This window comes from Carcharhinus amblyrhynchos, chromosome 11 (genome assembly GCF_965287045.1).
Source record: "Carcharhinus amblyrhynchos chromosome 11, sCarAmb.v2.hapA, whole genome shotgun sequence".
NCBI classification, from domain to species: domain Eukaryota; kingdom Metazoa; phylum Chordata; class Chondrichthyes; order Carcharhiniformes; family Carcharhinidae; genus Carcharhinus; species Carcharhinus amblyrhynchos.
This window is the reverse complement of record NC_137334.1, coordinates 1598026-1612149: the sequence shown is the minus strand read 5'-3', so window position 1 is coordinate 1612149 and position 14124 is coordinate 1598026. Positions and strand designations below refer to the sequence as shown.

General features: G+C 43.4%; 1 protein-coding gene across 4 annotated transcripts in view; it reads right to left on the bottom strand.

Annotated features, from left to right (window-relative positions):
* The window catches only part of LOC145349817 (melanophilin-like), a 137172-nt gene that overhangs the window by 46811 nt on the left and 76237 nt on the right, over positions 1 to 14124 (bottom strand). For all 4 annotated transcript variants that reach the window (XM_080198370.1, XM_080198369.1, XM_080198371.1 and 1 more), the window contains 3 exons: positions 10026 to 10111; positions 4762 to 4890; positions 2094 to 2304 (listed from right to left, as the gene is read on the bottom strand). In XM_080198370.1, the coding sequence (XP_080054496.1) occupies positions 2094 to 2304; positions 4762 to 4890; positions 10026 to 10111 (426 nt within the window). The remainder of the gene's footprint in view (positions 1 to 2093; positions 2305 to 4761; positions 4891 to 10025; positions 10112 to 14124) is intronic.

Sequence of the window (14124 nt, the reverse complement as noted above, 5' to 3'; positions counted from 1 at the left end):
ACTTAGTGGTAGGGGATGGGGAAATGGCTGAGGTCTTGAATAACTTTTTTGTTTTGGTCTTCACGGAGGAGGACGTGAATAATTTGCCGGGTGTTAGCGATGGAAAGGTGGTAGGACTGGAGGGTCTCGATGACATTACTGTTACTAGAGAGGCAGTGCTCGACAGACTGGAGGGACTGATTGTGGACAAGTCCCCAGGACCGGATGGAATGCATCCGAGGGTTCTGAAAGAAATGGCGGAGGTGATAGTGGATGCCTTGGTGGTTATTTTCCAGACGTCGCTGGATTCCGGGGAAGTGCCGGAAGATTGGAAAGCGGCTAATGTTACGCCGTTGTTTAAGAAGGGTGCCAGGCAAAAGGCGGGGAATTATAGGCCGGTTAGTTTAACGTCTGTTGTAGGTAAAATGTTAGAATCCGTCATCAAGGAGGAAATAGCGAGGCATCTTGAGAGGAATTGCTTGATAGAGCAGACGCAGCACGGTTTCGTTAAGGGGAAGTCGTGTCTGACGAATTTACTGGAGTTCTATGAGGATGTGTCTAGGGCGGTGGATAGAGGAGAGCCGGTGGATGTGGTCTTTCTTGATTTTCAGAAGGCGTTTGACAAGGTACCTCACAAGAGGTTATTGCAGAAGGTCAGGGGACATGGAGTTGGGGGTAGTGTGTTAGCGTGGATAGAGGACTGGTTGTCAAATAGGAGGCAGAGAGTGGGGGTCAATGGGTGCTATTCGGATTGGCGGTTGGTGACTAGTGGGGTGCCCCAGGGGTCGGTGCTGGGGCCTCAGCTATTTACCATTTATATAGATGATCTGGAGGAGGGAACCGAGTGTACGGTGTCGAAATTTGCTGATGACACCAAGATTGGTGGAACGGCAAATTGCGCGGAGGGTGTGGAGAGTCTGCAGAAGGATCTAGATAGGCTGGGCGAATGGGCCAGGAAATGGCAAATGGAATTTAATGTTGGCAAGTGTGAGGTGGTCCACTTTGGTAGGAATAATGGTAGGAAGGACTATTACTTACGTGGAGAAAAACTGCAGCAGGCGACGGTGCAGAGGGACCTCGGGGTCCTTGTGCATGAGTCGCAAAAACCCAGCCTGCAGGTGCAGCAGGTGGTCAGGAAGGCGAATGGGATGCTGGCCTTCATAGCGAGGGGGATTGAATATAAAAGTAGGGAGGTCTTGCTGCGGTTGTATAGGGCATTGGTGAGGCCGCAGCTGGAGTACTGTGTGCAGTTTTGGGCACCGTACTTACGCAAGGATATTTTGGCCTTGGAGGGAGTGCAGAGGAGGTTTACTAGGCTAATGCCGGAGTTGAGGGGGTTGAGCTATGAGGAGAGGCTGAATAAACTAGGCTTGTACTCGTTGGAGTTTAGAAGAATGAGGGGAGATCTCATTGAGACATATAAGATGATGAATGGGATGGATAGGATAGAGGTGGAGAGACTCTTCCCGCTCAGAAAGGATAGTAGGACTAGGGGGCACAGCCTCAAGATAAAGGGGGGGCGGTTTAGAACGGAGTTGAGGAAGAACTTCTTCACTCAAAGGGTGGTGAATCTCTGGAATTCTCTGCCCGCTGAAGTGGTGGAGGCTGCCTCGCTAAATATTTTTAAGACGCGGGTTGATGGGTTTTTGATAAGAGAGGGGATTAAGGGTTATGGGGAGAGGGCGGGAATGTGGAACTGAGACACGACAGATCAGCCATGATCTTATTGAATGGCGGGGCAGGCTCGAAGGGCCAGATGGCCTACTCCTGCTCCTATTTCTTATGTTCTTATGTTTATGTTTGGAATGCGCTGCCTGGGAGGGTGGTGGAGGCGGTTTGCCTCACATCCTTTCAGAAGTATCTGGATGAACATTTGGCACATCATAACATTCAGGGCTCTGGGCCAAGTGCTGACAGATGGGATTAGATGGGAGTTCAGGAGTTTCTAACGTGTTGGTGCAGACTTGATGGGCCGAAAGGCCTCGATGCGCTGTATGATTCTCTGATACAATAATTAATTCAGCTCTTCATTTCAGAACTTTTTTGATAGTTAATCATTACTATATACTTTAATTGTGTACAATATATTTGAAGTGAAGGATAAAGAAACATACCGGATTTGGAAGATTTGTCCAAACTTCTCCTCCTTTTGTTCATCTCCAACCGGGCCTCAGTGTCAAACTCAGATTCTGGCAATAAGTTCTGTCCTTTCTCATGTAGGATGTTCCGAAATACTGAAGCCAGCTCTGCTTCTCCAATCAAAGACCCTCTTCTGGATTTCCCCTCTGCTAAACCATTGCCAGCAAATGAAAACTCTGAAAATGACTGTTTGGAAAGGGAAATGAAGAACAGTGATCACTGTCACAGCTTTCCTTTAGAGAGGTCTGTCATGTCAGCATCCAACAAACATGGCGTTTAGACTTTGTGATGGGAAAAAGACCAAAAAGATGGATACCTGGCATAAAAATAGCTGCCCGGCACATGCAGGCTGGGTAATGGCAATGCAGGATGCAAGATAACAAAGGAAAGAAGGGAGGATTAATGGAGAAGGGAGGAGCGGAAGAAGGTGGAAGGGATACAGCAGATTGTCCTGGGAAGGATTGTGCAGGATGTCCAAGGAAGGCAGAATGGAGAAGGTCCAGGGTGGGAGAAGGTGTCCGGGGAGGAATAGAAGCTGGGGTGGAATAGAAGCTGGGGAGGGATAATGTCCAGGGAGGGATAGCATCTGGGGAGAGGAAGTGCAGGGTGTTTGGGGAGAGATAGCGTCTGGGGAGTGATAGTGAAAGATGTCTGGGGTAGAATAGAACGCAGGAACTGGAGAATGGAAAAATCAGGCAAGTTCCTTGCTGTTGATCTCTATCCGATGGCCCACACTGCAACGTGTGTACGTGTCAATGCTGCTTAAGGATCAGCTTCTTGCAAAAATACATAGGCAGCTGCTGCTCAGGCCACCGAATAAAAAAGAGCCAGGTGAGGAAAGTATTGGAGAGCTGTCAGTTTACATGGAATAATATCCCAACCGAAGTAAATGCTTCCAGGAGTGAAAGGACCAGAGCAAATTGAAGGGAGGCACATTTTGAAAGATGGACGGTTCTCCAGGACTTTATAACATATTTCAGGCTTTTGCTGTAAGGAGTGGAACAATTTCACATTTGGTTTTAGCAAGAATGGTCTTTTCATGTTGCAAGACAGCTTGCTGACACAGACTAGAGGGTGCTTGGCTGCTTTAATTAGCTGGGATTGCAAATGCTGAACTTGATGCCTAATATGGGAAAATGTCTCAGTTCCCAGTAATTTTGTGCAAAACATTTATAAACACAAAATTCTGCACAGTTAAAAAAACACATTAGAAAAATTGGCCTGTCCAAATGCTAACTTGAAACCATAGGTGCAGTCATGTGTGTAGATTTCTAGCTGGTTTTGAAAATCAATTGTATGTATTTTGGAACATCTTTATCACTGTCATCTTTTGGTCTACTGTTTTCATGCACTTTAAAAAGGAAGTAAATTTTCCTCAGTTATTCCACCAACACACTGTTCTACTGCAATCATCAATTAACACTTTGAAAACTGAGAATACTTTCCTGCATCAACACAAAAATATTAGACATTTGAAATTTGAAGAAGAACGTAACGTATCCAGAATTTAATCAGATTAGTCGGTTTGATAATGAAAATAGAGTCCAATCTGGGGGCTTTTCCCCATTTTCTGCACCTACCCCAAAGTTACATGGAACCTTTGGAGAGAGTGCAAAGAAGGTTTCGAGGGTGTTGCCTATGAGGAGAGGTTAAATAAACTAGGGTTGTTTTCACTGGAAAGACGGAGGCTGAGGGGAGACCTGGTCTACAGAATGATGAGAGGCTCAGACAGGGTGGAGAGTCAGAGGCTTCTTCCCAGGGTGGAAGTGTCAATTTCAAGGGGGCACAGGTTCAAGGTGAGAGGCGGAAAGATCAAAGGGAGATGTACAGGGGAAGTTTTTTCACGCAGAGAGTGGTGGGTGCCTGGAATGCACGGTCAGAAGAAGTGGTGGAAAGAGGTATCATGATTAACATGGGCCTGGAAGCCCAAAAGGGCCTGTTTGTGTGCTGTACTTTGTACTAACGCATACTGGGGCTCAGAGGTACAGGTTTAAGCCACTCTCCGGAACTTTGGCTTGAAGGATCATTGTTCATGTCAAATCCCAGATAACTTCAGCTGATTGGAATCACGGCTGAGGCTCAACTTCCTCCAATACATAAACATTTTCCAGCTGGAACAAATGGATTAAAAAAAAAATCAGGAACCTGGTTTCACTTTCGTCTCTCTCGTCAGTAACAGGAGGGTCAATAACCAGAGGGCACAGATTTAAGATGATTTTGCAAAGGAACAAAAGAAAAGTCGAGTGTTTTTAAGGCTGGGGGATCTAAAATTCACTGCCCAAAGAAGTGATGGAAGCAGATTCCAAAAGGTAATTAACTACATGCCTGAAAAGGAATAAACACACAGGGGATGAAATCAGGGAGCTGGATCTAATTAGATAGCACTTTCAGAGAGCCGGCAATGATAGAATGGGCTGAATGGCCTCCCTGGGTACTGCAGGATTCCATGACTCTAGTTAAAGCAACCAAGGCTTATTTTACAGCAACTTACTATTATCCCCACAGAATATCAACTAATTCAGCAGTAAGTCCCTGGGCTGCAGGGATCTGTAGCTTATTAAACACTGCAACTGTCCTTTGCAGCCATCCTGAAATGACACAAATAATAAGGTTCATTGTAGCTAAGGAATTGAGTGGAGTTACCTGTAAACCACTCCCATCGTAATGTGGGGAAGAAAGCTGGAAAGACTGCCGTCGAGACTGGGCAGAGTATTCCGAGTCCATGTCAAAGTCAATGGGATGCACGGAGAGCAGGCGCTTGTTTCTGCGTAACTAAGGAATATAGTCAGTAAAAGTGTTAAATACTTTCCAATTAAAAATACTGCCTGCATCAGTCCTCTCTTTTGAAAAAAGAAGAATCTTTTTAAATAGAACTATGTGGATATGACTAACCGACAGAGGTTTTCTGCAAACAGCTTTGAAACTCAATTTTTTCTCTGAAAGCTCCTTGCAGCAAAGATATTTATGGTTCCCAACTGCATTTAAAGTGGGATTTTCAGTCTGTAAAGGAATGTTGCTTATTTGGAACAGAAACAGTGATCCTGACAGTGATAGGTTAGAAATTAAAGTTGTTTCCTTTCATTTTGTAACTATTGTTCAACTGTTAATGGTTTAAGCTGCTTCATTTTGTTAGAGTTACACTTCAAATATTAAATAAAATGTTTTTACGATAAAGGATCCCTAACTTATCAGCTGAATTACTCTTGGAGTGAAGCACACTGTCCTCACATTTATGCCAAAATAGAAAAATTGTGTTGTGATCTGGCTTCCTAATGTAATTTGGGATTCTGGTCCAGGGCCCAACAGTATGAATGTACACATTAAGAACAGGAGTTGACCACTTGGTCCCTCAAGCCTGCTCCACCATTCAATAAGATTATGGCTGAATGGATTGTGACCTCCTGTCTAACCCTGATAACCTTTCACCCCCTGTTAATCAGGAATATATCCATCTCTGCCTTAAAAATATTGAAAGTCTCTGCTTCTACTGCCTTTTAAGGAAGAGTTCCAGAGATTCATTACCCTCAGAGAAAATAAATTCTCATCTCTGAATTAAATGGGCAACCCCTTGTTTTTCAACAGTGACTTTTAGTTCTAGATTCTCCCACAGTGGAAACATCCTCACCATATTCACCCTATTAAGATCCCTCAGAATGTTCCAATCAAGTTGCCTCTTACTCTTCTAAGCCCCAGTGCATAAAAGCCTAGCCTGTCCACTCTTTCCTCATAACACATCCCATTCACTCCAGGTATTAGTCTAAAAAATTTATTTATTAGTGTCACAAGTAGGCTTGTGCAATGAAGTTACTGTGTAAAGCCCGTAGTCACCCACACTCCGGCACCTGTTCAGGTACACTGAGGGAGAATTTAGCCAATGCACCTAACCAGCATGTCTTTGTACTGTGGGAGGAAACTGGAGCACGTGGAGCAAACTCATGCAGACACCAGAGAATGTGCGGACTGCACACAGACAGTGACCCAAGCCAGGAATTGAATGCGGGTCCCTGGTGCTGTGAGGCAGTGCTAACCCCTGTACCACCGTGCTGTGAACCTTCCCTGAACTCCTTCTAACATATTTACATCCTTTCTTAAATAATGAGACCCATACTCTACACTGTACTCTGGGTGTGGCATGATCAATGCCCTTTACAATTGAAGCACAGCCTCCCTCCTTTTATATTCAATTCCTCTTACAATAAAGAAGAATCTATTGGCTTTCCTAATTACTTGGTGTTGCTGCAACCTAATCTTTTGTGATTCTTCCACAAGCACACTCAAATCTCTCAGCTTCTCAGAGCTCTGCAATCTCTCACTATTTAAATAAAATGTTTCCTTTTATTCTTTCTGCCAAAATGGACAATTATACATCTGACCACATTATACAATCACTTGCCAGATCTTCACCCACTCATTTGACCTATCTATAGCCCTCTGTGGCCTCCCTGTGACCTCATCATAACTTACTTTCCTACACCAAAGATGTGTAGATTAGGTGTATTGGCCGTGCTAAATCATCCCCACGTCCAAAGATGAGTAGGTTCAGTGGATTAGCCTTGGTAAATATGCAGGGTTACAGTGATAGGGTGGGGTCATTGTCTTGACTGAGTTGTTCCATTGGAGAATCGTTGCAGACTTAATGGGCCGAATGGCCTCCTTCTGCACTGTTGTGATTCTATGGATTGTTTCCCATTGTTGGCGAATGGGATGCCTGATTAAATGCCTCTTTCCCACCCTCACAGTGGGGGAAGATACAAGATCCTGCCCATAGAATTCGAAACGCAATAGCAGATATAAAGATGGGAAAAAACAGTTCTTAATAAAAACCAGAAAGAGATTGGTAAAATTGAGTTGTTAAAACAAACAAGAGGATAGCAAGAGAAAGAGTAGGTCTACTCAAGGATAAGGGAAGGAAGTTATGCATGGAAGGGAGTGAAATCCTGAATGACTATGTTGTATCGGTATTCACCAAGGAGAAAGATATAACTGATGTTAAAGTCAGGGATAGGTGTGTGAATTCTCTGGAGAATTCCAATGTATCAAAGGAAGAAGTATTGAGTATCCTAAATTACATTAAGATCGACAAATCCATGGGACCAGATGGGATCTATCCGTAGTTACTGCTGGAGGTAAGGGAGCAGTAACTGGGGCCTTAACAGATATCTTCACATTCTCTTTGACCACAGGCTAGGTTCCAGAGGACTGGAGAATAGCCAATGTTGTTCCCTTGTTTAAAAAGGAAACCGGGATGATACAGCAAATTGTAGGCTGGTGAGCCTGATGTCAATGGTGGGAAAGCTTTTGATTTGATTTATTATTGTCACATGTATTAATGTACAGTGAAAAGTATTGTTTCTTGTGCGCTATACAGACAAAGCATACCATTCATAGAGAAGGAGACAAGAGAGTGCAGCATGTAGTGTTACAGTCATAGTTAGGGTGTAGAGAAAGATCAACTTAATGCAAGGCAGGTCCATTCAAAAGACAGCAGCAGGGAAGAAGCTATTCTTGAGTCGGTTAGTACACGACGTCAGACTTTCGTATCTTTTTTCTGATGGAAGAAGGTGAAAGAGAGAATGTCTGGGGTGTGTGGGGTCCTTAATTATGCTGGTTGCTTTGCTGAGGCAGTGGGAAGTGTGGACAGAGTCAATAGATGGGAGGCTGGTTTGTGTGATAGGCTATATTCATGACCTTTTGTAGTTCATTGCGCTCTTGGGCAGAGCAGGGGCCCATACCAAGCTGTGGTACAACCAGAAAGAATGCTTTCTATGATGCATCTGTAAAAATTGGTGAGAGTTGTAGCTGACATGCCAAATTTCCTTTGTCTTCTGAGAAAGTAGAGCTTTGATGGGCTTTCTTAACTATAGTGTTGGCATGGGGGACCAGGACAGGTTGTTGGTGATCTGGACACCTAAAAACTTGAAGCTCTTGACTCTTTTTACTTAGTCCCCATTGATGTTGATAGAAAACGTTCTTCTTTACGCTTCCTGAAGTCGATGACAATCTCCTTCATGTTGAAGAAGATATTGAGGGGCAGGATATACGCACATTTGGAGGAAAACAGACTAGTTAGTGACAGGCAATATGGTTTTGTTCGGGGAAGGTCATGTCTCACCAACGTGACTGAGTTTTTTGAAGAGATGACAAAGAAAATTGGTGAGGGAGGGGCTGTGGATGTGGTTTATATGGATTTTAGTAAGGCATTTGACAAGGTCCCACGTGGGAGACTGGTACAAACACTAAAATCACCTGGGACTTGGCGTGGGCTGGCTAGATGGATACAGAACTGGCTTGGTTATAGAAGACAGAGAGTAACGGTAGAGGGTGTTTTTCAGAGTGGAGATCTGTATCTGGTGGCGTTCTGCAGGGATCAGTGCTGGGACCTCTGTTGTTTGTAGCATATATAAATGATCTGGGGAAAAATACAGGTGGTCTGATTAGTAAGCTCGGAGATGACATGAAGATTGGTGGAGTTACTGATAGTGCTGAGAATTGTCAGAGGATACAACGGGATATAGATAGATTGGAGACTTGGGCACAGAAATAGCAGATGGAGTTTAATCCGTACAAATGCGAGGCAATGCCTTTTTGGAGGATCAAATTTAGGTATGAAATGTAAATGGAAGAACCCTTAGGAACATTAACAGACAAAAGGATCTGGGTGTGCAGGTCCAGAGTTCCCTAAAAGTGGCCAAGGTGATTAAGAAGGCATATGGCATGCTTGCCTTCATCAGCTGGGGCATTGAGTACAAGAGTTGGGAAATCATGTTACAGCTATATAAAACATTGGTTAGGCTGTATTTTGAATATTGTGTGCAGTTCTGGTCACCACACTACCAGAAGGGATGTGGAAGCTTTAGAGAGAGAGTGCAAAGAAGGTTCACCAGGATGTTGCCTGATCTCGATGGTGTTGAGGAGAGGTTGAATAAACTAGGATTGTTTTCACTGGAAAGATGGAGGCTGAGGGGAGACCTGATAGAGGTCTACAAAATTATGAGAGGCTCAGACTGGGTGGATAATCAGAGGCTTTTTCCAAGAGTTGAAGTGTCAATTACAAGGGGGCACAGGTTCAAGGTGAGAGGGGAAAGTTTAAGGGAGACGTGTGGGGGAAGATTTTTCATGCAGAGAGTGACAGATGCCTGGAACGCGTTGCCAGAGGGTGTGGTAGAAACAGACACGTTAACAACATTTAAGAGGCATTTGAACAGGAACACGAATGGAGAGGGATACGGACCGAGTAAGGATAGAAGGTCTTTGTTTTGGTTAGGGTATCATGATTGGCACAGGCTTGGAGGGCCGAAGGGCCTGTTCCCGTGCTGTACCTTTCTAGGTTCTTTGTAAACTAGACATAGATTTTGGGAATTATGGAGTCTGTAACACAAATCAAATATGGATATGAAGGTAATTAAATCATTAAATTAACTAGTTAAAGAGATTGAGAACAGAAGTTAGTAATACAAACCAGGTGTAGAGATTTTGGGAACATCAAGTTATTTATGGAAACAGATAAGAGAAAGAAAGTAACAATGGAACCAGGAGCAGCAAGATTGGGAGCGGAATCTGGAACAAATCATTTTTAGCCCAATAGAACATCAAATTCAAACTTGCTTTTCAATATAGAGTGAAACATTGAGTGTTCAATTAAAGCCAATAATAATTAAGATGCAGCCCATAATTCTAATTTCTTGTCAAAATAAGACCTTTGTATAGATATATTTTGAAATTTACAGTTAGCCTCAGTTAAGTTCCATCTCCAGTAACTGGTGGATGACAGCAGTTATTTCAAACAATAAATGCAATTACTAAATTATTCATGCTTAAGGAAGTCCTTTGAAAATAATATTTAAAGTAAAACCTTACTCCACACATGATTAATATTTTCAAAATAGAAGAGCTAAAAGGGACATTACTTCAATAAAGCGGCGAGCCTCTGTATGATCTAAGAAAGGTTCATCCTCTTCAATAACTCCTGTTATCTTCTGAGGATTGTATTCCCCTACAGGAACATAAAACAGATGAGAAAGACACACAATTAATGTTGCGAATGATACTTAACACCCCACAAAGCTGTGTGTTCGAAGATCATGTAATGTGTCGTGTACTCCAGGAAATGGGTAAAAAACATCAATTTTGCTTAATGCCACGCTACCCTTCTTCTGGCACGCACATCAAACCAGAAGGCACACGCTTGGACCATGACACAGGAAGCAAATGTGACTGCTCGACATAAACTAGTATTAATCAACTCCATGCCTAATTAGTGAGTGTGAGGAATTAAGGCAACCTCTGCTCTTGTTGACGACAACGGGATGTCTTTTGAATTCGGTAGATATTCAATCAATCAAATCTCTTCCACTTAACAAATGACGTTAACTACAGATTGGATAATAGATGGTGGGAGCTGGCAGGAAGTATAGCAGTAGGTCTTATCTAGCTCCGAGAAATAGTTTGTTTGATGAGCAAAAGACTATCCTTTAAGTTTTCTTTTTTTTTCCCCTCCTGCTGGAGGAAGAGGGAGGAAGTCAATGATAGTAAAACACTTGGGCTTGAACATTTCTCACATTGGATTATTTTATTATAGCGGTGAAATATTTTGAAAAATATAGTAATAATATTTATTTTTGAATCTGATGGTTATTGGCAAAGATGAAGGGAGCATCTTATGTTCTAATGAGCACTTTTTCCCTCCATCATCAGCATCAAGTATTTAGAGGACAGGTTCTGCCAAGTTCAGCTGTACCATAATTACTCAACTGTAAGTCTTCCTTTGCTTTCCTCTATGAAACAAAAAGGTAGCCCTGTTCTCTGACAGTTAATCAGCCATCCTTGTATCCTGATTGAGATGATCAGTTGTATAAATAATGTGGGCAGTTTATGCCATGGTCCTAAATCCTCAAAAACTAGGCCAGGACTGCTCAATTTATTTCACTTAGAATCTTTCCAAAAGCACACCATTTCAATTAATCCCTTCAACAAAAGAGACAGTTTGAAGTTATTGACTCATGACAAAGTACAGTTTCACAGGTGTCAGCCAGTCCCAGGAACCTCACTCAAATCATCATTCGTGTGTGACCGTGAATGCTGGTGGGCTATTCCACTGCAAGAGCCATCACTACTGACCCCAGTCCTGTCATCATGTAAATCTGGTTGTGGTATGAGAGCCAGAGGTGGGAACCTTGGCTGGTATTTTTTGGCTTATGACCGGTCTGTTCTAGAAACACAAAGGTAGCACATCCCCACTGCCCTGTTTGTGAGCAAGTAAATGAGTGTGGAATAAGGATTGGGTCAACTCTTGTCTGTATATCTATTTACCAAATATCCCATTAGATCTGTCTCATGTGGTGCACATTGGGCAGATCTACCTACCAATCAGAGAGACTAATCAGCCAGAATAATTGCACCTCTTCAAAATGTGTAGATGTAAGACATGAAAAAGAACCTAGTATAAAAGTATCAGCTCCCTTCATTTTTACTTCAGAAAAGTTTTATGATATAATTTCATACATCTCCAACATTTTGAGAAACCAAAACCAATATTTTAAAATCAACAAATGTTTTAGGATAAAATCCATTCAGACCTGTTTTTGGGTGGAAGGGTTGCAATGTACAACCTGCCCATTCTCACTGAAGCAAGCAGCACACATACTTTTTACAATGTCACTGATTGTAACATCCCCATCATTCACCTATCAGCAACTCCAAGCGCTCAGGGGGGATTCAGTGCCCCAACTCAATCTTCCAAGGATAAGCAACCTCATTCCCGCCTTCTTCTCCTTCCCCAAGCCTCCAGGCATTTAGCCGCAGCAGGCAAACCAACCAAACACACAGTGTGACAAACTCTCTGGCATATACAACCCTCTCTCTTACAGGAAAAACAATCAAAGGACACAAATCTAAATGGGTGGGAAATTAGGACACCTTCATCATCTGGGGCTGATAGACGAGATGTTACTACATCAGAACCCATACATCTGGGGTCCCCAGAGCATTCAGATAAAAGTATTGTACCATCTGTAAGATCCTGAGGGGTTTGACAGGGTGGATGTGGAAAGGATTCTTCCGGCAGAATCTAGAACTAAAGAGTCACTGTTTAGAAATAAAGGGTCAGCTATTTAAAATGGAGATACTGCAAATTTTTCTGAGAGTCTTTCATAGAATCCCCACTGCGCAGAAGGCGGCCACTCAGCCCATCGAGTCTGCACCAACAACAATCCCAGCCCAGGCCCTAACCTTGTAACCCCAAGTATTTACCCTGCTAATCCCCCTAACCGTGGGACACTAGGGGCCAATTTAGCATTACCAATCCATCTAACTTGCACGCCTTTGGAGTGTGGGAGGAAACCCTCGCAGAATGGGGAGAACATGGAACTCTCTCACTGAAAAGGTGGTGGAAGCAGAGTCTATAAATGGTTTTAAGGCAGGAGGTGGATAGATTGTTGGTAAGCAAAGAGATGATAGATTATCATGAGTTGGCAGGATGGAGATTTGAGGTTATCAGACAGCCATGATCTCATTAAATGGTGAAGGCAGCTTGAGGGGCTCATTGTTTATAGGCCTTAAACCCCTTATTGTCCTTAGATGCAGTGGTGGTGTCAGAGGACTGGAGGATTGTAAATATTATACCTATGTTGAAACAAAAAGGTACCAGGATAAACCCAGCAACTAATGTAAATCAGTTTAACCTTGGTGTTGGGGAGATTTTAGAAATGACAATATTAAAGTTTTAAAGTACACTGAGGGAGAATTTAGCACGGCCAATGCACCCAACCAGCATGTCTTTCGGACTGTGGGAGGAAACCGGAGGAACCCCCCGCAGGCACAGGGAGAAGGCGCAGACTCTGCACAGAGTGGCACAAACCCGGAATTGGACCTGGGTCCCTGGCGCTGTGAGGCAGCAGTGCTAACCGCTGTGCCACCACGCTGCCCACAAATAAATAATCACTGTGGGAAACAAGGGTTACTTTAAAAAGGTAGCGTGGATTTGAAAGGGGTAAATCATGGTTAACATGTTCCTCCCTGTGTAAGACGCTACTGGAACTGTCTTCATGCTGCCTCCTACCACAAACTGCCCTCAAACAGAATTATAATTTGCTGAGGAACTGCCTGGAGGGAATTGGCAGTGGAGAGCCAATCTGCTCTCCTCTGACAGCACTTGTGCTGCTCCCACTGCTGCCATTCCACCAGTATCTACGCTTTGGCAATCAGTCAACCTGCCAAGACTGCTGTCACCCATTGCTGAGGTGGCACAGCCTGAAGTCAGGTCATCAAGGCTCAGCAGAGCTGCCCTGAGCCAAACTGTGGCCTTTCCCCATTAAAATCAACCACCTCCCACCAGCTGTTCTAGTATTGTGTAGGGCAGGCAAGGACACCTGCCCTACAATGGGGCATACAAGGATAAATTGTTTAATTTTGTTTGTGTGATCAAATGTGTTGTTTGATAAAAATGCTATAGCAAAGCATGTAGAATTTTACAGAAGGAGGCCATTCAGCCCATCATGTCGGCACTGGCTCCTGAAAGAGTGACCCAGCTCGTCCCATTCTCCAGCCCTATCTCCGTCGCTCTCTAAACTCATCAGTTTCAAACATGAAAGCTCCAATGGAATCCGTCTCCACCACTTCCCCAGGCAGCACATTCCAAATTCCAACTACTCTCCAAGAGGTTTCTCCTCATCTCACTCCGGGCTTCCTTGCTGGCTATTTTGAAATTGTGACCCCCTAGTCACTGAGATGCCAACTAATGGGAATAGAATTTTCTTCTTTATCCTGTTAACGTTCATGATTTTGAACATCTCAATTTCAAAGGCATCTCAGCCTTTTGGTGAAGACGAAGCTTTAGATCACGCCCAGGAGGGGGATGTAGTGTTTTAATCTGTCAGCTTAAATCTTGTTTGATTTAGCCCAAGATGGGATGCAATATTCCTGTCTTGTCAGCTTAGATTTGGTTTGTCCCTCATGTGGGGATCATGATTGGACTTTTGATTAGAAATAAAATACCGAAAGGCACCAATA